This window comes from Ranitomeya variabilis, chromosome 3, assembly GCF_051348905.1.
Source record: "Ranitomeya variabilis isolate aRanVar5 chromosome 3, aRanVar5.hap1, whole genome shotgun sequence".
NCBI lineage: Eukaryota > Metazoa > Chordata > Amphibia > Anura > Dendrobatidae > Ranitomeya > Ranitomeya variabilis.
The window spans coordinates 657,115,935-657,137,498 of NC_135234.1; the positions used below are offsets into that span (position 1 = coordinate 657,115,935).

At 46.1% G+C, this 21,564-nt stretch overlaps 1 protein-coding gene across 1 annotated transcript in view; it reads left to right on the forward strand.

Moving 5' to 3' along the window:
- The first annotated feature begins 8,454 nt into the window (after nucleotides 1-8,454).
- Nucleotides 8,455-21,564, forward strand: part of EEF1AKMT3 (EEF1A lysine methyltransferase 3) — a 36,307-nt gene continuing 23,197 nt past the window's right edge. Inside the window, exons 1-2 of the mRNA XM_077297795.1 lie at nucleotides 8,455-9,023; nucleotides 19,391-19,502. Of these exons, the coding sequence (XP_077153910.1) occupies nucleotides 8,715-9,023; nucleotides 19,391-19,502 (421 nt within the window). The 5' untranslated portion in view covers nucleotides 8,455-8,714. The remainder of the gene's footprint in view (nucleotides 9,024-19,390; nucleotides 19,503-21,564) is intronic.

Consider the following 21,564-nt stretch of genomic DNA (forward strand, 5'->3'; position numbering starts at 1 on the left):
CCTGCCTTACCTCCAGAGATGAACCCCAAAAGGAGATAGCAGTCCCCCACAGATATTGACGGTGAATCAAGAGGAAAAGACATATACGTAGGATGAACAGCAGATTTAGCACAGTGAGGTCCGCTTACTAGATAGCAGAAGTACAGGAAAGAGTCACTTCACGGTCAACTTCAAAACACTACTCAAAAACACCATCCTGAAATTACTTTAAAACTCCAGTGACAACTCATGCCACTGGAGTGGCAATTTCAGTCCACGAGAGCTTCCAGCTACAGAGAGTCACATTGCAAATAGCTGGACAAAAATAGCATTAACTAGAAACAAAATACAACTTAGCTGAACAGGATCTTGAGGCAGGAGAATGCAACAGAATGCTACTGATACATTGTTGGCCGGCATCGGACCAGCAGCCAAGCAGCCTTAAATAGGAAACTCCCCTAATGGGTGTCAACAGGTGATCAAGGATAGAAGAAGGCAAATAAGTGGCAATACCATAAAACACCACCGGGGGAGCCCACAAACAGAATTCACAACAGTACCCCCCCCTTAAGGAGGGGGCACCGAACCCTCACCAGAACCACCAGGGCGATCTGGATGAGCACTATGGAATGCACGAACCAAATCAGGAGCATGAACATCAGATGCTGTCACCCAAGAATTATCCTCCTGACCATAGCCTTTCCACTTAACCAGATATTGAAGTTTCCGTCTGGAAACACGGGAGTCCAAGATCTTTTCCACCACATACTCCAACTCACCCTCAACCAGCACAGGAGCAGGAGGATCAGCAGACGGAACAACCGGCATCTCATACCTCCGCAATAATGACCGATGAAAAACATTATGAATAGTAAAAGATGCTGGGAGGTCCAAACGAAAGGACACAGGATTGAGAACCTCCAGAATCCTATAAGGGCCGATAAACCGAGGCTTAAACTTAGGAGACGAGACCTTCATAGGAACAAATCGAGAAGACAACCAAACCAGGTCCCCAACACAAAGACGAGGACCGACACGCCGATGACGATTAGTGAACTGTTGAGTCTTCTCCTGGGACAACTTCAGATTGTCCACAACCTGTCCCCAAATCTGATGCATTCTATCAACCACAGCATCTACTCCAGGACAATCCGAAGACTCCAATTGACCGGACGAAAAGCGAGGGTGAAACCCTGAATTACAAAAAAATGGAGAAACCAAAGTGGCAGAACTGGCCCGATTGTTAAGGGCAAACTCTGCCAATGGCAAAAAATCAAGCCAATCGTCCTGATCAGCGGACACAAAACACCTCAAGTAAGTCTCCAAGGTCTGATTAGTACGCTCAGTCTGGCCATTAGTCTGAGGATGGAATGCAGACGAAAAAGACAAGTCGATGCCCATCCTGGCACAGAACGCCCGCCAAAATCTAGACACAAACTGAGTACCCCTGTCAGACACTATATTCTCAGGAATACCATGCAAACGCACAACATTCTGAAAAAATAGAGGGACCAGCTCAGAGGAGGAGGGCAATTTGGGCAAAGGTACCAAGTGAACCATCTTGGAAAAACGGTCACACACCACCCAGATGACGGACATCCTACGAGAAACAGGAAGGTCAGAAATAAAGTCCATAGAGATGTGCGTCCAAGGCCTCTTAGGAATAGGCAAGGGCAACAACAACCCGCTGGCCCGGGAACAGCAGGGCTTAGCCCGAGCACAAACATCACAAGACTGCACAAAAATACGTACATCTCGAGACAAAGAAGGCCACCAGAAGGACCTAGACACCAGATCCCTGGTGCCAAAAATTCCAGGATGACCTGCCAACGCGGAAGAGTGAACCTCCGAAATAACTCTACTGGTCCAGTCATCAGGGACAAACAGTCTACCAGGCGGACAGCGATCAGGCCTATCCACCTGAAACTCCTGCAAAGAGCGCCGCAGGTCTGGGGAGACAGCTGACAATATCACCCCATCCTTCAGGATGCCAGTAGGTTCGGAATCACCAGGCGAGTCAGGCTCAAAACTCCTAGAGAGGGCATCCGCCCTCACATTCTTAGACCCAGGCAGATATGAGACCACAAAGTTAAATCGAGAGAAAAACAACGACCAGCGCGCCTGTCTAGGATTCAGACGCCTGGCTGACTCAAGATAAATTAGATTTTTGTGGTCAGTCAAGACCACCACCTGGTGTCTAGCACCCTCAAGCCAATGACGCCACTCCTCAAATGCCCACTTCATGGCCAAGAGCTCCCGATTTCCAACATCATAATTTCGCTCAGCGGGCGAAAACTTTCGAGAGAAAAACGCATATGGTCTCATCACTGAGCAGTCAGGACCTTTCTGCGACAAAACTGCACCTGCTCCGATCTCGGAAGCATCTACTTCAACCTGGAACGGGAGCGAAACATCAGGCTGGCGCAACACAGGAGCAGAAGAAAAGCGGCGCTTAAGCTCCCGAAAGGCCTCCACAGCCGCAGAGGACCAATTAGCAACATCAGCACCCTTCTTGGTCAAATCAGTCAAAGGTTTAGCAATGGCAGAAAAACCCGCTATGAATCGGCGATAGAAATTAGCAAATCCCAAGAATTTCTGAAGACTCTTTAGAGAAGTAGGTTGTATCCAATCACAAATAGCCTGAACCTTAACAGGGTCCATCTCCATAGATGAAGGGGAAAAAATATATCCCAGAAAGGAAATTCTCTGAACCCCAAAAATACACTTTGAGCCCTTCACAAATAGAGAATTAGCTCGTAAAACCTGAAAAACTCTCCTGACCTGTTGAACATGAGATTCCCAGTCCTCTGAAAAAATCAAAATATCATCCAAATACACAATCATAAATTTATCCAGATATTCACGGAAAATATCGTGCATAAAGGACTGAAAAACGGAAGGGGCATTCGCGAGACCGAAAGGCATTACCAAATACTCAAAATGGCCTTCAGGCGTATTAAATGCGGTCTTCCACTCATCCCCCTGCTTAATCCGCACCAAATTATACGCACCACGTAGATCGATCTTAGTGAACCACTTCGCCCCCTTTATGCGAGCAAAAAGATCAGTCAGTAAAGGTAACGGGTACTGGTATTTAACTGTAATCTTATTCAGAAGTCGATAGTCGATACAAGGTCTCAATGGACCATCCTTTTTACCCACAAAGAAAAACCCTGCCCCCAATGGAGACAAAGAGGGGCGAATATGACCATTTTCCAAAGATTCTCTGATATACTCCCGCATAGCAGTATGTTCAGGTACAGACAAATTAAACAAGCGACCCTTAGGAAATTTACTACCGGGAATCAACTCAATAGCGCAGTCACACTCTCTGTGAGGGGGGAGAGAATCAGTTTTAGGCTCCTGAAAGACATCATAAAAATCTGACAGAAATGCTGGGATCTCAGAGGGAGTAGATGATGAAATAGGAACCAAAGGTGCATCCCCATGAATCCCCCGACATCCCCAGCTCAGCACAGACATTGATCTCCAGTCCAAGACTGGATTATGAATTTGTAACCATGGTAATCCAAGTACTAATACGTCATGTAGATTATATAACACAAGGAAACGAATAATCTCCTGATGGTCTGGGGAAAGATGCATAGTCACTTGTGTCCAATATTGTGGTTTATTGCTAGCCAAAGGTGTAGAATCAATACCCTTTAAGGGAATAGAAACCTCCAGAGGCTCTAAATCAAACCCACAACGCTTGGCAAAGGACCAATCCATGAGACTCAGAGCGGCGCCAGAATCCACATAAGCATCCACAGTAACAGATGATAAAGTACAAATCAATGTCACGGACAAAAGGAATTTAGACTGCAAGGTACCCATAGAAAAAGATTTATCAACCTTTTTATCAACCTTCTTTATGCGTTTAGAGCATGCTGATATAACATGAGCTGGATCTCCACAATAGAAGCACAACCCATTTTTGCGCCTGTAATTCTGTCGTTCGCCTCTAGACAATACACTATCGCATTGCATATGCTCTGGTGCCTTTTCAGAGGTCACCGCCAAATGATGCACAGGTTTTTGCTCAGAAGATACCGCCATATGGTGCACAGGTTTTTGCTCAAAAGATACCGCCATATGGTGCACAGATTTTTGCTCAGAAGATACCGCCATATGGTGCACAGATTTGCGCTCCCGTAAACGCCGATCAATCTGGATAGCCAATTTCATGGCATCATTCAGACCTGTAGGCACAGGGAACCCCACCATGACATCCTTCACGGCATCAGAGAGACCTTCTCTGAAATTAGCTGCTAGAGCGCACTCATTCCATTTAGTAAGCACCGACCATTTACGAAATTTCTGGCAGTATATCTCAGCTTCATCTTGCCCTTGGGAAAGAGCTATCAAGGCTTTCTCAGCCAAAATCTCTAAATTAGGTTCTTCATAAAGCAACCCCAAAGCCAGAAAAAACGCATCTACATTTAATAACGCAGGATCCCCTGGCGACAATGCAAATGCCCAACTTTGTGGGTCACCCCGCAATAGAGAAATAACAATTTTAACCTGTTGCGCAGGATCACCAGCAGAGCGAGATTTCAGAGACAAAAACAATTTACAATTCTCTCTGAAATTCAAAAAACGGGATCTGTCTCCGGTAAAAAATTCAGGCATAGGGATCTTAGGTTCAGACATTGGAGCACGTATAACAAAATCTTGTAAGTTCTGGACCTTTGAAGCCAGGTTATTCAGACCTGCAACCAAACTCTGTGGATCCATGATTCAAACAGGTGTAACCAAAGCCATTCAGAGATTAAGAGGAAAGGAAAAAAAAAAAAAAAAAAAAGGCTGAAGACTGCAGTTTAAGCAAGGAGTACAAATAAGCACTAAGGTGCACTTTCCAAACACAGAAGGAGAAAAAAAAAAACCTTTTCATATCCTTTCCTGCTTTAGTGCATAGTTTTAACACATGGGGCCGGCCAAACTGTTATGATTTTCCCAATGGCAGGGAAATCTAAATAACAACGGACTAGCTCTCGGGTGATGGGAACTAAAGTGACCGTGACCTGAACCTGACACGACACTGGAAGTAGCCGGGGAGTGTTTCCTACGATGCCCTAGACACCACGCGCCAGCCGGAGATCTAACTACCCCTATCAGAGGAATATACAGGCCTGCCTTACCTCCAGAGATGAACCCCAAAAGGAGATAGCAGTCCCCCACAGATATTGACGGTGAGTCAAGAGGAAAAGACATACGTAGGATGAACAGCAGATTTAGCACAGTGAGGTCCGCTTACTAGATAGCAGAAGTACAGGAAAGAGTCACTTCACGGTCAACTTCAAAACACTACTCAAAAACACCATCCTGAAATTACTTTAAAACTCCAGTGACAACTCATGCCACTGGAGTGGCAATTTCAGTCCACGAGAGCTTCCAGCTACAGAGAGTCACATTGCAAATAGCTGGACAAAAATAGCATTAACTAGAAACAAAATACAACTTAGCTGAACAGGATCTTGAGGCAGGAGAATGCAACAGAATGCTACTGATACATTGTTGGCCGGCATCGGACCAGCAGCCAATCAGCCTTAAATAGGAAACTCCCCTAATGGGTGTCAACAGGTGATCAAGGATAGAAGAAGGCAAATAAGTGGCAATACCATAAAACACCACCGGGGGAGCCCACAAACAGAATTCACAACAATACACTCACCGGCCACTTTATTAGGTACACCTGTCCAACTTCTTGTTAACACTTAATTTCTAATCAGCCAATCACATGGCGGCAACTCAGTGCATTTAGGCATGTAGACATGGTCAAGACAATCTCCTGCAGTTCAAACCGAGCATCAGTATGGGGAAGAAAGGTGATTTGAGTGCCTTTGAACGTGGCATGGTTGTTGGTGCCAGAAGGGCTGGTCTGAGTATTTCAGAAACTGCTGATCTACTGGGATTTTCACGCACAACCATCTCTAGGGTTTACAGAGAAAGTCCGAAAAAGAAAAAAAATCCAGTGAGCGGCAGTTCTGTGGGCGGAAATGCCTTGTTGATGCCAGAGGTCAGAGGAGAATGGGCAGACTGGTTCGAGCTGATAGAAAGGCAACAGTGACTCAAATCGCCACCCGTTACAACCAAGGTAGGCCTAAGAGCATCTCTGAACGCACAGTGCGTCGAACTTTGAGGCAGATGGGCTACAGCAGCAGAAGACCACACCGGGTACCACTCCTTTCAGCTAAGAACAGGAAACTGAGGCTACAATTTGTACAAGCTCATCGAAATTGGACAGTAGAAGATTGGAAAAACGTTGCTTGGTCTGATGAGTCTCGATTTCTGCTGCGACATTCAGATGGTAGGGTCAGAATTTGGCGTAAACAACATGAAAGCATGGATCCATCCTGCCTTGTATGGAGCATCTTTGGGATGTGCAGCCGACAAATCTGCGGCAACTGTGTGATGCCATCATGTCAATATGGACCAAAATCTCTGAGGAATGCTTCCAGCACCTTGTTGAATCTATGCCACGAAGAATTGAGGCAGTTCTGAAGGCAAAAGGGGGTCCAACCCGTTACTAGCATGGTGTACCTAATAAAGTGGCCGGTGAGTGTATATATATATATATATATATATATGTCATTGAGACACATATATATATATATTCTGTATTTATATTTAATTCAGCGCGATATATGTGAAAAGCCGGTAATTCAATTGCCGGCTTTTCATTTCTCCTTCACAAACCTGACAGGATATGAGACATGGTTTACATACAGTAAACCATCTCATATCCCTTTTTTTTTGCATATTCCACACTACTAATGTTAGTAGTGTGTATGTGCAAAATGTGGGCACTCTAGCTTGTAAAATAAAGGGTTAAATGGTGGAAAAAATTGGCGTGGGCTCCCACACAATTTTCTCCACCAGAGTGGTAAAGCCAGTGACTGAGGGCAGATATTAATAGCCTAGAGAGGGTCCATGGTTATTGCCCCCCCCCCCCTGGCTAAAAACATCTGCCCCCAGCCACCCCAGAAAAGGCACATCTGGAAGATGCGCCTATTCTGGCACTTGGCCACTCTCTTCCCACTTCCGTGTAGCGGTGGGATATGGGGTAATGAAGATTAATGTCACCTTGCTATTGTAAGGTGACATTAAGCCAGATTAATAATGGAGAGGCGTCAATTATGAAACCTATCCATTATTAATCCAATAGTACGAAATGGTTAATAAAACACACACATTATTTAAAAGTATTTTAATGAAATAAAGACACAGGTTGTTGTAATATTTTATTATACTGGTAATCCACCTGAAGACCCTCGTTCTGTAACAAAGGAAAAATAAAAAAACAACAATATCTCATACCTTCCGTCGCTCAGGTCAAGTCCTACGAAGTAAATCCATCTGAAGGGGTTAAATCATTTTAAAGCCAGGAGCTGTGCTAAAGCAGTGCTCCTGGCTGTAAAACCACCGGGAATGAATGGATTGCAGGGGAATGACCTGTAGTTACCTTGAGTTGTGGTGAGGCGCCCTCTGCTGGATGTCCTCATGAACTGGAGCCTGGTAAAAGTTCCCACGCTCGAGTTCATATGAGGACATCCAGCAGAGGGCGCCTCCCTGCAACTCAAGGTAACTACAGGTCATTCCCCTGCAATCCATTCATTCCGGGGGTTTTACAGCCACGAGCACTGCTTTAGCACAGCTCCTGGCTGTAAAATGATTTAACCCCTTCAGATGGATTTACTTCGTGGGACTTGACCTGAGCGACGGAAGGTATGAGATATTGTTTTTTTATTTTTCCTTTGTTACAGAACGAGGGTCTTCAGGTGGATTATCAGTATAATAAAATATTACAACAACCTGTGCCTTTATTTCATTAAAATACTTTTAAATAATGTGTGTGTTTTATTAACCATTTCGTACTATTGGATTAATAATGGATAGGTGCCATAATTGACGCCTCTCCATTATTAATCTGGCTTAATGTCACCTTACAATAGCAAGGTGACATTAACCCTTCATTACCCCATATCCCACCGCTACAGGGAGTGGGAAGAGAGAGGCCAAGTGCCAGAATAGGCACCGCTGCGTATTTCTCGCAAGTCACACTGTTGGTCTGTGTGTAATCTGTATTTTTCTCACCCCCATAGACTTTCATTGGCGATTTTTTTGCGCATTACGGTGACAAACGCAGCATGCTGCGATTTTGTACGGCCATAGAAGACCGTATATTACGGATCAGTAAAATACAGCTGATAGGAGCTGGGACATAGAGAATCATTGGGCCGTGTGTAATGCGTATTTTACGGGTGTATTTTCTGCGCTCATACGTCCGTAAAACTCGCCAGTGTGACGCCGGCCTAAGGGTTAAATTCATCTTGCATCTCGGCAAGATAAATAGACATGCTGTGGTCTGGAGAGTCGCGCCGTATGTCCATCTCCATGGGTGAGCCGCAGGCGTCTGTGAACACCTAATGGGCAGGGGATTTCTTGAAATCCCATCCACAATGCTGTAGCATCTGGATGCAGTGGGTGGAACGCTGCCCAAGTACACAGCGTCCAACCCGCAGCGTTTACTGACCGCGAGCACAAACCCATCCAGGCCGCAGCTGTCACCTGACGAGTGTCACATCTGTCCAAAATAGTCATCAGGCAGTGACCGGTTGCCTTGACGACTGTACAGCCCATCATGGCTTTGCCTGTAAAACCCCTCAGTGACTAAAATACGTTGTCTCAATAAGGGGTTAATACATTCTACATAAAACCTGCACAAAAAGAATATGTTTTATTGCAGCCTCCCTGTAGTGCGGCTGTGCCGGGAGAAGCTTTGCTCGCAGCTCCGCCACCTCTCACCTGCGACAGTACAGGCTCGGCCTATGGCGCACCGCACAGCAGGCACAACCAGGAAGCCGAAGTCTGCAGCCATGGAGGAGGAGAGCGGCCTGGCTGCCGAGCTGCCGCGGGATGTCTGCTCTCTCTTCTCGGACACCTACACAGAGGAGAGCGGCTTCAAGTTCTGCGGCCGAGAGCTGCGGATAACACAGCACTTTGGCGCCAATCTCGGGGTAGCTGCACCGGTGTGGGACGCGGTGAGTACACAGTACAACATGGAGGCGGCGAGCGCCGAGCAAGCGCCACATGGGAGGGAGGGAGCCGTGCCCTGCCTGCGCCACATGCGAGGGAGGGAGCCGTGCCCTGCCTGCGCCACATGCGAGGGAGGGAGCCGTGCCCTGCCTGCGCCACATGCGAGGGAGGGAGCCGTGCCCTGCCTGCGCCACATGTGAGGGACGGAGCCGTGCCCTGCCTGCGCCACATGTGAGGGACGGAGCCGTGCCCTGCCTGCGCCACATGTGATGGAGGGAGCCGTGCCCTGCCTGCGCCACATGCGAGGGAGGGAGCCGTGCCCTGCCTGCGCCACATGGGAGGGAGGGAGCCGTGCCCTGCCTGCGCCACATGGGAGGGAGCCGTGCCCTGCCTGCGCCACATGCGAGGGAGGGAGCCGTGCCCTGCCTGCGCCACATGCGAGGGAGGGAGCCGTGCCCTGCCTGCGCCACATGTGAGGGACGGAGCCGTGCCCTGCCTGCGCCACATGTGAGGGACGGAGCCGTGCCCTGCCTGCGCCACATGTGATGGAGGGAGCCGTGCCCTGCCTGCGCCACATGGGAGGGAGGGAGCCGTGCCCTGCCTGCGCCACATGGGAGGGAGGGAGCCGTGCCCTGCCTGCGCCACATGTGATGGAGGGAGCCGTGCCCTGCCTGCGCCACATGTGAAGAAGGGAGCCGTGCCCTGCCTGCGCCACATGCGAGGGAGGGAGCCGTGCCCTGCCTGCGCCACATGCGAGGGAGGGAGCCGTGTCCTGCCTGCGCCCCATGCGAGGGAGGGAGCCGTGCCCTGCCTGCGCCCCATGTGATGGAGGGAGCCGTGCCCTGCCTGCGCCACATGCGAGGGAGGGAGCCGTGCCCTGCCTGCGCCACATGTGATGGAGGGAGCCGTGCCCTGCCTGCGCCACATGTGATGGAGGGAGCCATGCCCTGCCTGCGCCACATGGGAGGGAGGGAGCCGTGCCCTGCCTGCACCACATGTGAAGAAGGGAGCCGTGCCCTGCCTGCGCCACATGCGAGGGAGGGAGCCGTGCCCTGCCTGCGCCACATGCGAGGGAGGGAGCCGTGTCCTGCCTGCGCCCCATGCGAGGGAGGGAGCCGTGCCCTGCCTGCGCCACATGCGAGGGAGGGAGCCGTGCCCTGCCTGCGCCACATGTGAGGGACGGAGCCGTGCCCTGCCTGCGCCACATGCGAGGGACGGAGCCGTGCCCTGCCTGCGCCACATGCGAGGGAGGGAGCCGTGTCCTGCCTGCGCCACATGTGAGGGACGGAGCCACGCTCTGCCTGCGCCACATGCGAGGGACAGAGCCGTTCCCTGCCTGCGCCACATGTGTAAGAGGGATACAAATATTTGGTATCGCTTCATTAGGAAACGTCCAGTTTATCAAAGTATAAAATACATTAATCCCATTAGTGAAAGGCGTAAAGACGAAAAAAATCCATAATGGCTACCGTATATACTCGAGTATAAGCTGAGCTTTTCAGCCCATTTTTTTAGGCTGAAAATGCCCCTCTCGGCTTATACTCGAGTCATTGTCCCAGGGGGAGCGGCGGCTGTGACATACTCACCTGCTCCCGGCGCGGTCCTTGCATCTCCGGTCTCTGACAGCTTCTTCCTGTATTGAGTGGTCACATGGTACCGCTCATTACAGTAATGAATATGGACCCGACTCTACTCTCATAGAGGTGGAGCCGCATAATCATTACTGTAATGAGCGGTAACGGTGACCGCTCAACGCTGGAAGAAGCTGTCAGAGACCGGAGTTGCAGGGACCGCGCCGGGAGCAGGTGAGTATAATGGGGATTGGGAGCGCTGCGCAATATTCACCTTTCCTCGTTCTGGGCGCCGCTCCGTCTTCCGTGTCCTCTGCAGTGACGCTCAGGTCAGAGGCGCGATGACGTGGTTAGTCCATGCCCTCTGCCTCAACGTTAGTGCGGAAGACACAGCGGCGCCGGAACGAGGACCGGTGAATATAGCAAGTGCCGGGGGCCTGAGCGATGAGAGGTGAGTATGTGATTTTTTTATTTATTTTTTTAAATTGCAGCCACAGCATATAGGAGCATCTTATGGGGCCATAATCAACATTTGTGCAGCATTATATGGGGCAAATATCTCTATGGAGCATTTTATGGGGCCATAATCAACATTTGTGCAGCATTATATTGGGCTAATGTCTCTGTGGAGCATCTTATGGGGCCATTATTAACCTTTGTGCAGCATTATATGGGGCATATTTTAATATGGAGCATCTTATGGGGCCCATCATGAACTGTATGGAGCATTATATGGGGCTCCTGATTCAATATGGATATTCAAAAACACGTAACCTACTGATGTCTCAATTAATTTTACTTTTATTGGTATCTATTTTTATTTTTGACATTTACCGGTAGCTGCTGCATTTTCCACCCTAGGCTTATACTCAAGTCATTAAGTTTTCCCAGTTTTTTGTGGCAAAATTAGGGGGGTCAGCTTACACTCGAGTATATACGGTAATTAAAAAATGTTTTATTTAAATGCCTTCTGCTCTATCTCAAGCCATGGCAACTTGATGGATGAATTCTCTTGATCGTATCAAGCCATCAGGCTGCTGGTCCTTCGCTTCACCTTTTTCCTTTTATTCTTGCGACCCTGATGTCCTTCGGTGATTGCAGTTTCTGTATGATGTGTCCAAAGTAGGCAAGTCGTAGCTTGGTGATCCATGCTTTGCGTGATATGTCTGGTTTCATCTCTTCCAAGATTGATTTGTTTGTTCTTCTAGCCATCCATAGTATTGATAACATCCTTCTCCAGCACCACATTTTGAAGGCGGTGATTCTTCTTTTTTGTTTATCGGCCCGATTTTACTACAGAAAAGACCTAGCTATGTACGAGCCGTGTCTTCTTCGCCAGTGAAATGTTCCTCAATTTGAAGACCTTATACAGTGACTTCATTGTTAATTTTATCATAGCTCTTCTATTGACTTCTGGTGTCATCGCTGCATCTTGAGTGATCATTAATCCGAGTAGCCTGAAGTCCTTTACAACTCCCAGTTTCGTCGTTGTCCATCTCAAATGTTTCCTGGTCATACCTAGTTTTCAGTTAATTATATTCTCGTTCTTAATGTGGGGAGTCTTTGTGGTGCTTTGCTTACATATGATATGGTATGGCTTATGTCGGGTCACTTATCCTGCCCCCTATTTTACATACTGAATATAATATGTTTTTTTTTAAAAATCACATTCAGCAGGTAGGCACTTGCACTGTATCATAATCGCATGCATAATGTCCATCTAATTATTTTATTTGGTGATATACACGTATTTAGAGAAAAATAAAAAATCTCTCTCAAAATGGCACCAGCATCGCCTGTGCAGTAGCATCTGTGGGCAATCTGATAGCTGTTACTGCGTCGGCACCATCTTGGTGGAGACAATTTTTTTTCTTCCTCTAGCAAAATGCGATCATGCCTTTTGCATGTGATTTTTTTTTTTTTTTTAACAAATTATTCAGTATGTAAAATAGGGTGCAGGCCAGTGAGGGATCAGTGACCTGTAATAAGCCATACAGATGAATATGTGCAGTCAGCAGAGCACCACATGAAGACCTCCCACGGGCCATATCATTAACTCAAAACTACAAATAAAGATTAAACATCCACAAGACGTATTTTATCAACCAAGGTATCATTTTAATCAGTATAATGGCGCCGACCTGACACTGTGTGTAGGTTACTGTGCACAATCCTGCTGACAGGTTCCCTTTAAGATTGTTGATAATTCGTCCATCAATTTTGATTCCTTCACCTTTTTCAGCTAGTCCAAGCTTCTGAAAGTAAATCGTATCTACCCCAAAATATTATCAGTAAAAACGTCAGTTCAGGGTGCAAAAAATAATTCCTCACACAGCCCCATATTCCGAAAAGTCAAAGTGTTATGGGTCTTGGAAAATGGCGACACAAGAAAAGTTGTTGTTTTTTAAGAATTAAAAAAAAAATTCACCACTTATGAAAAAACAAAAACGTTTTCGTAATGAACTGGAAAATCATATTGTCGGGCCCGTTTTACCGTATTGGTAAATAAACCCCCTCCCTTGAAAAAACAAAAACAAAATTGCACTTGGAAGTTTTTTCTATTTTTCAATGCGTCACATGATAAAATGAATGGTTTCATTCAAAAGTATAACTTGACCTGCAAAAGCAAGCCTTCATACAGCTATGTGGATGGAAAAATAAAAAAGTTATGGCTCTTAGAAGAAGGGGAGATTAAAATGGAAAATCGCCCGGGGGTGAAGGGGTTAAAGTTGTATTTGATGAAACCGTTAAAACTGGAATTTGGAAAAGCTACATTGTGGAAAAAAAAAACAGAAAATGAACCGTAAGGCTATGTTTCCACTGTCAGGAATCCCTGCGTTTTAGATGCAGCGGGCACTCCGCTCCACCCAAAGCGCCGCCCCTGTTGTACGGAGCGTCTCCGCAAGATAAATCGACATGTTACGATCTAGAAAGACGCGCCACATGTCCGGGTTACGCAGGGCCGCCGGATGCAGCCCTGCATGCATAGTGGAGATGGCATTTCATAAAATCCCCTCCACTATGCTGTAACATCTGGACGCTGCTGATGTGCGCAGCGTCCAATCCGCAGCAAATACTGAAGGAATCTGGACAGTGGAAAAATAGCCAAAGATAAAGGTGAAAATGGTTTGAATTTGTTGCAAATTAAAAAAAAATCACCATTTGAGAGTTGTTCATACCAAAAACTGGTGTAAATTCAGTAAATTGGGCACTTGGTGATTTTCCTTCAGTCTTTGTCATCTTGCGCCAACTGTTTGAAAAATGAGCGGAGCTTGCCTGGGAGAGTGCACTACAGTACGGTATATTCGAATTTATGCCACAACCTCTCCCTGGCATTTGAAGGGCCACAGTCAGTCAGTGTACCAGAGAGTGATCGCTGTAACCGCCCCTGCACCATCCCAATGGGGGGAAGCGAGGGAGACAAAAAGTCCATTTTATCCCTGAAGCCACTCTTCCAGTCAGCCATCCTCACAGCATTATTTTCCTACAAATTAACCTACATGTGCAGGTAAATAGCATTTTTGTACCTTTAACCTTTTCACTGCCAAAGACATATATAATACATCCTGACTTCAGTCATTGCCAGGGCTTCCATGGCTAGAGATAGAGATCTTGGTATTGCAATAAATGAAATGACCACATTGCTATCACCCCTGAGTCCAGCTCTATGATGAGACCTCACCAATGCATGAAAACAAAAAGGTATGGGGAAGTACAGAGCTTGGCCATATGTTCATTAGTTCTACACACAGGACTATAATCTAGTATAAGCCGAGCAGTTGTTACAGAAGAATTCATTCACATGGGAGTTTTTCATACTGAAAACTGTCTACAAGTCATCTCTCGTTGTTTTCAGTGAGACATCTACATTGCCATCCATACAGCCACAGAGTTTTCTTCGACAGTTTGTAAAACTGATTGAATAAGTGACGTAGTAAAGCATTTTCCACTTAGATTCTGTCCAGGAAAGTGCAGCGGGTAACTGTCTGTACGTGGAATAGCCCCTCTACATTGGGCTAATCTGTGCGAGTACTTATGTCAATTTAAACTGCAGATTCCAGTGAAAATGAACGTGAACATAGCCTAAGAACACTCTGCCTAAACATAAAATCAGAGCACCCAGCCAAAGGTCTCATTCAGGCTTCCATTTTTCTTAAAGTATTATAGCCATGATGTTCACTGTTATCACACATAGTCATTATAGTCTATGGGCATGTTCACATTTCTGTTTTGTATGTGGACAGTTGCAACTGACTGACTTCATGGAAAAAATGCTAGCACTTGGATGATGTTCATGTGTTGTTCAAGAGTTTATACAGTACAGACCAAAAGTTTGGACACATCTTCTCATTTAAAGATTTTTCTGTGTTTTCATGACTATGAATATTGTACATTCACACTGAAGGCATCAAAACTATGAATTAACACATGTGGAATTATATACTTAACAAAAAAGTGTGAAACAACTGAAAATATGTCTTATATTCTAGGTTCTTCAAAGTAGCCACCTTTTGCTTTGATGACTGCTTTGCATACTCTTGGCATTCTCTTGATGAGCTTCAAGAGGTAGTCACCGGGAATGGTTTTCATTTCACAGGTGTGCCCTGTCAGGTTTAATAAGTGGGATTTCTTGCCTTATAAATGGGGTTGGGACCATCAGTTGTGTTGAGCAGAAGTCTGGTGGATACACAGCTGATAGTCCTACTGAATAGACTGTTAGCTGCTTTTTTCTTGCCATAATACAAATTCTAAGTAAAGAAAAACGAGTGGCCATCATTACTTTAAGAAATGAAGGTCAGTCAGTCCGAAAAATTGGTAAAATATTGAGTGTCCCCAAGTGCAGTGGCAAAAACCATCAAGCGCTACAAAAAAACCTGCTCACATGAGGACCGCCCCAGGAAAGGAAGACAAAGAGTCACCTCTGCTTCTGAGGATAAGTTTATCTGAGTCACCAGCCTCAGAAATCGCAGGTTAACAGCAGCTCAGATTAGAGACCAGGTCAATGCCACACAGAGTTCTCGCAGCAGACACATCTCTACAACAACTGTTAAGAGGAGACTTTGTGCAGCAGGCCTTCATGGTAAAATAACTGCTAGGAAACCACTGCTAAGGACAGGCAACAAGCAGAAGAGACTTGTTTGGGCTAAAGAACACAAGGAATGGACATTAGACCAGTGGATATCTGTGCTTTGGTCTGGTGAGTCCAAATTTGAGATCTTTGGTTCCAAGCACCGTGTCTTTGTGCGACGCAGAAATGGTGAATGGATGGACTCTACATACCTGGTTCCCACCGTGAAGCATGGAGGAGGAGGTGTGATGGTGTGGGGGTGCTTTGCTGGTGACACTGTTGGGGATTTATTGAAAATTGAAGGTATACTGAACCAGCATGGCTACCAGAGCATCTTGCAGCGGGATGCTATTCCATCCGGTTTGCGTTTAGTTGGACCATCATTTATTTTTCAACAGTACAATGACCCCAAACACACCTCCAGGCTGAGTAAGGGCTATTTGACCAAGAAGGAGAGTGATGGGGTGCTGCACCAGATGACCTGGCCTCCACAGTCACCAGACCTGAACCCAATCTAGATGGTTTGGGGTGAGCTGGACCACAGAGTGAAGGCAAAAGGGCCAACAAGTGCTAAGCATCTCTGGGAACTCCTTCAAGATTGTTGGAAGACCATTCCCGGTGACTACCTCTTGAAGCTCATCAAGAGAATGCCAAGAGTGTGCAAAGCAGTCATCAAAGCAAAAGGTGGCTACTTTGAAGAACCTAGAATATAAGACATACTTTCAGTTGTTTCACACTTTTTTGTTAAGTATATAATTCCACATGTGTTTCATAGTTTTGATGCCTTCAGTGTGATGTTACAATTTTCATATAGTCATGAAAATACAGAAAAATCTTTAAATGAGAAGGTGTGTCCAAACTTTTGGTCTGTACTGTATATTGAAAATGGGTAGAAGTATTGGAAAAAAAAATCTTTTTTTTGTTTGTATGAAAGTAATAACAGATGGCACATTGATGGCAAAAGTTAACACAGATCAAAAATCAGATGCAGCAAAATAATGACATGTTTTTTTTCTTCTTATTCGCAAAAACAGCTGATCTGAATTGGGCCATTCAAGGACAACCCTGACCTGCTATCTGGCCTCAAATTGGCAGTCATTAATGGGACTCTGTTACTAGGTTTTTTTCCTAAATGAATCTGAAATCAGCTTGATGTAGGGGCACACACCCTGATTCCAGTGATGTCACTGCTTGCTGCAACTTTGATAAAATCACAGTTGCCAAGCTCTGTATTACACCGCCCACAGCACTAATTGTCAACTTTCCTGATACACTGAACATAGGTTTACTAGTCCGCTAGTGATATCCTGCTGATTTTATGAAAACTACACTAAGCAGCTCAGTAAGTGACACATCACTGGAATTAGGGTCTCTTTCTCAACCTCATGCTACTATCAGATAATGGTGGCAAAAACTTGGTGACAGATTCCCTTTAATGGGAATCTCCCATCTTCTCACGATGACATCCTCCTCTTGTCTTCATGCTGCGGCTCCGGCGTACTTTGTCTGCCCTGTTGAGGGCAGACCAAAGTACTGCAGTGTGCCGGGAAAGGTCAGAGAGGCCCGGCGCCTGCGCACTGCAGTACTTTGCTCTGCACTCAACGGGGCAGACAAAGTACGCCGGAGCCGCAGCAAGAAGAGGACGTCATCCTATGAAGATAGGAGGCCCCGGACCGGACCACGACGCCCATCTAGTATAATCTAACCTCTTTTCCTGATCTTTCGGGATACATCCACTTAACTGCCGTCTTCTTGTCATGAAAATGATTGGCATTGGTGTGCACAGAAGATAGTGAGCTCTGCCAGCTTGGTGCCGCACACATCATCCTGCTTCATTGTGGGTGCAGGTTAGTGTTTCAGGAGCCGCTCTCTGCTACACTGCTGAGTACAGGGAACAGTGGAGTGAGTTTGGGTGAGACATCTTCCTCTCTTTTCAGTGACATCACGCTGGCCATTCCTATATAGTGCTAACTCTGATTTCCGCGCTCTGCTTCACTGTGAGTGGCGCAACATCATTCTCACTCTCCCACCTACAATTTGGCTTGTGAGTGCATGCAAAGGCATCCTCTCTACAGTATAAGTGTGACGCCCCAGGGTCCTGGTTGTCACAGTGGCATTGCTTGCCTCACGGGGAGAGTGATGTCACGCCTGGAAGCGATGGAGGATTCCTTTTAACTCCAGGCCAAAAGGGGGAGCTCTACACCGGACTTCAGAGGAGCTGCTCTCTCTGGTCAGAGGTGGAGTAAGTTGCTAGGTAGTTGGGAAGATTTAGACAGTTGGTGCCAGACAGCAGACTGGAACAGTCTGAGGCAGAAGGACGGGTAAGGGGCCGTACAGCCTGAGGTGCTGTAGCTCCCAGATAGCGAGATACAGAAGGAAGAACCGCCTTTAGCTAACGTGCCGGAGAGCGAAGCACAGGAGAGTGACAACAAGAGAGAACAGCAGCGACTGGGCTACATCCCTGATTGAGCGCAGATACCGGTAACCGGAAGACCGAGGTTGTGTCATACTCTAGGAGGCACAGCAGAAACCAGTAAACTACACGTAACCTGTCCGCCCTAATGCCCAGGAGACACAGTGACATATAGAGACCCTGTAAAAAGGCTCCAGTCACCTGTCATACGGGTTTGTGTCCCACTTCACTAAAGAACAGAGATAACTGAGAGGACCTTGCTAAGAAGCCATAGGCAGTAAGCGACTACAACAACACAGCGCTAGAAGGAAGGCTTTTAAAGCCACCTGGTAAAGCTGGACTCTGCCTGTACCAGCAGCGTCGGTCACCTCTGACCGAGAACCACAGGTGGCGTCACAAACTTTCATTATTTCCACAACCCCTTTAAAGACCGTCCCTTTTACTTGGGCGCCCAGGGCCACGGACCGGGTCGCTGCTACCGTGACCACCCCTTTAATTGCGACCGGACTCAGTACCGAGTAGCATATGGCTCTGGTGGGCGTTCCATAAACATGTAGGTGCAAAGTTGCCCTGTATTGGCCCTCATACATAAATGTATTTAGCGTGTCATGTGGTCATCCAACCCCATGGTGGAAGTCATTAGGTTACAAACAGACACAGGACTTGCTAAAGGTATAAAAATTATTTTCATTCCTATAGCAGCGACATATACAAGTCAGAGAGGACGTGTTCAGGCAATATCAAACTTTACAGAGTTACACATAATTATACAATTCCCAAGAGGGCCCTGATCGCAAGCTTACAATCTATGAAGGTGTGTGTATACCAATATTCCAAAATAGTCCTTTATATGCCCTCCTGCAGCTATCCCGCCTTAAAAGTAGAAAGGTTACATAACACTGAGCAGAAGAAATTACGGTAATTTTGGGCATAAGGGAGCTTTCGCACTGTGCTCTGTCCCTGCAAAATGGGATTCAGGCGTATGTACCAACAGGATCATAGACTACTACATCGGAGTGTCCTACTCCAGTAGGCGTATATGCGCGAAAATGATGCACGTCAGAGCGCACATTGACTCTGTTGGTACCATTATAGTAAATGGTCCTTTCGGTGCATACGTCCGAATCCCGTCTTGTAGGGGCTTTGGACACAAGCCCTGACAGGACCACTGAACATGAGCAAGAAAACAATATGAATTGGGCCTTAGGCTAAAAACTGAGTCTTTAGGGGGTTAAGACCTCACAGTGCTATCCCTGTTATCAGTTGCGCCACATCCTATTGTGCAAAGAACACCCAGCATTTATGATTTTTCTCTTTCAGGCATTGTATCTTTGCACCTACTTTGAAGAACAGAAACTGAATTTCCAAGGAAAAAAAGTCATTGAGCTTGGTGCCGGGACTGGTATAGTGGGCATACTGGTATCATTACTTGGTATGTACAGTATAAGTGATGAGAACTAATAAACAACCGACTTGTTATATGTTGTATAAGACTTAATATGAAGTGATACAAATATGACTAGACCTGTGGGAAAAAAATAAATGAAACCACACTCACACTGTGCAATTTAGTTTTGTTTTTTTTTCTGTTGAGGCAAAGCCATAAAAATATATTTATTAATATATAGAGAGATACCTCTTTTCGTACTTTAATGTTCACTTCTGACTTTGGGTTAAAAATAAACAATCAAACTGCTGTGTATGACCTGGATCTAAAGGTACCGTCACACTGAGCAACTTTCCAACGAGAACGACAGCGATCCGTGACGTTGCAGCGTCCTGAATAGCGATCTCGTTGTGTTTGACACGCAGCAGCGATCAGGATCCTGCTGTGACATCGCTGGTTGGAGCTAGAAGTCCAGAACTTTATTTCGTCGTTGGATCACCCGCTGTCATCGCTGGATCGGTGTGTGTGACACCGATCCAGCGATGTGTTCGCTTGTAACCAGGGTAAATATCGGGTTACTAAGCGCAGGGCCGCGCTTAGTAACCCGATGTTTACCCTGGTTACCATTGTAAATGTAAAAAAAAACAAACAGTACATACTTACATTCCAGTGTCTGTCACGTCCCTCGCCGTCAGCTTCCCGCACTGACGGTGAGCGCCGGCCGTAAAGTAAAAGCAGAGCACCGCTGTGCTGTGCTTTACGGCCGGCACTGACAGTCAGTGCGGGAAGCTGACGGCGAGGGACGTGACAGACACCGGAATGTAAGTATGTACTGTTTTTTTTTTTTTTTTTTACATTTACAATGGTAACCAGGGTAAACATCGGGTTACTAAGCGCGGCCCTGCGCTTAGTAACCCGATGTTTACCCTGGTTACCCGGGGACTTCGGCATCGTTGGTCGCTGGAGAGAGCTGTCTGTGTGACAGCTCTCCAGCGACCACACAACGACTTACCAACGATCACGGCCAGGTCGTATCGCTGGTCGTGATCGTTGGTAAATCGTTTAGTGTAACGGTACCTTAAGTCTGTTCACATCAGCACTGGACGCTCTGTTAAATTTGCAGTTCAGTCATTTTGGACAGACTCCTTGACAAAATCAGACGGTTCCTACTATGAGTCAGAAGGGTTAAGAAAACATTGATGCTGGCAGAAGCTTCAGAAACCAAGCAATCAGTTAAACAAAAAAAAGGTCAGCACACAAAGGTAAACTGTGTTTTCCATATTATTATTTTTACTGACCCATTTATTTGAAAGGGTGAGTTCTGTTCAGCCCAGTGTAGGAAGCGTTTTGTTTGTCCTTTGTTTGTTGGCTATCATTCAGAAAAAAAACCTTAACATTTAAGTAGCCCCATATAATGTTTTAGTGGAGAAAACCTGACTTGTGAAAATCTTATTTATGATCTTCATCTCACAAAATTAGAATATCTTCAAAAAGTTTAATTTATTTCCTTCAATACAAAAAGTGAAACTCATATTAGTCATTACAAATAGAGGGATGTATTTCAAGGGCTTATTTCTGTTAATGTTGATGATTATGGCTTACAGACAATGAAAACCCCAAATTCATTATCTCAGTAAATTAGAATACTTCATAACACCGGCTTGAAAAAATGATTTTAACATCCGAAATGTTGACCTTCTGAAATGTATGGTCAGTAAATGAACTTAATACTTGGTCTGGACTCCTTTCGCATCAATTACTGCATTAGTGCGGTGTGACATGGAGGCGATCAGCCTGTGTCACTGCCGAGGTGTTATGGAAGCCCAGGTTGCTTTGATAGTGGCCTTCAGCTCGTCTGCATTGTTGGTTCTTGTCTCTCATCTTCCTCTTGTAAATACCACATGGATTCTCTATGGGGTTAAGGTCAGACGAGTTTGTTGGCCAATCTAGCACAGTGATATTGTTGTTTTTAGACCAGGTATTGGTACTTTTGGCAGTGTGGACAGGTGCCACAGTGTCCCTATACCAGCAGGTGACTTGGCTCCCCAAACCATCACTGATTGTGGAAGCTTCACACTAGACCTCAAGCAGCTTGGATTGTGTCTCT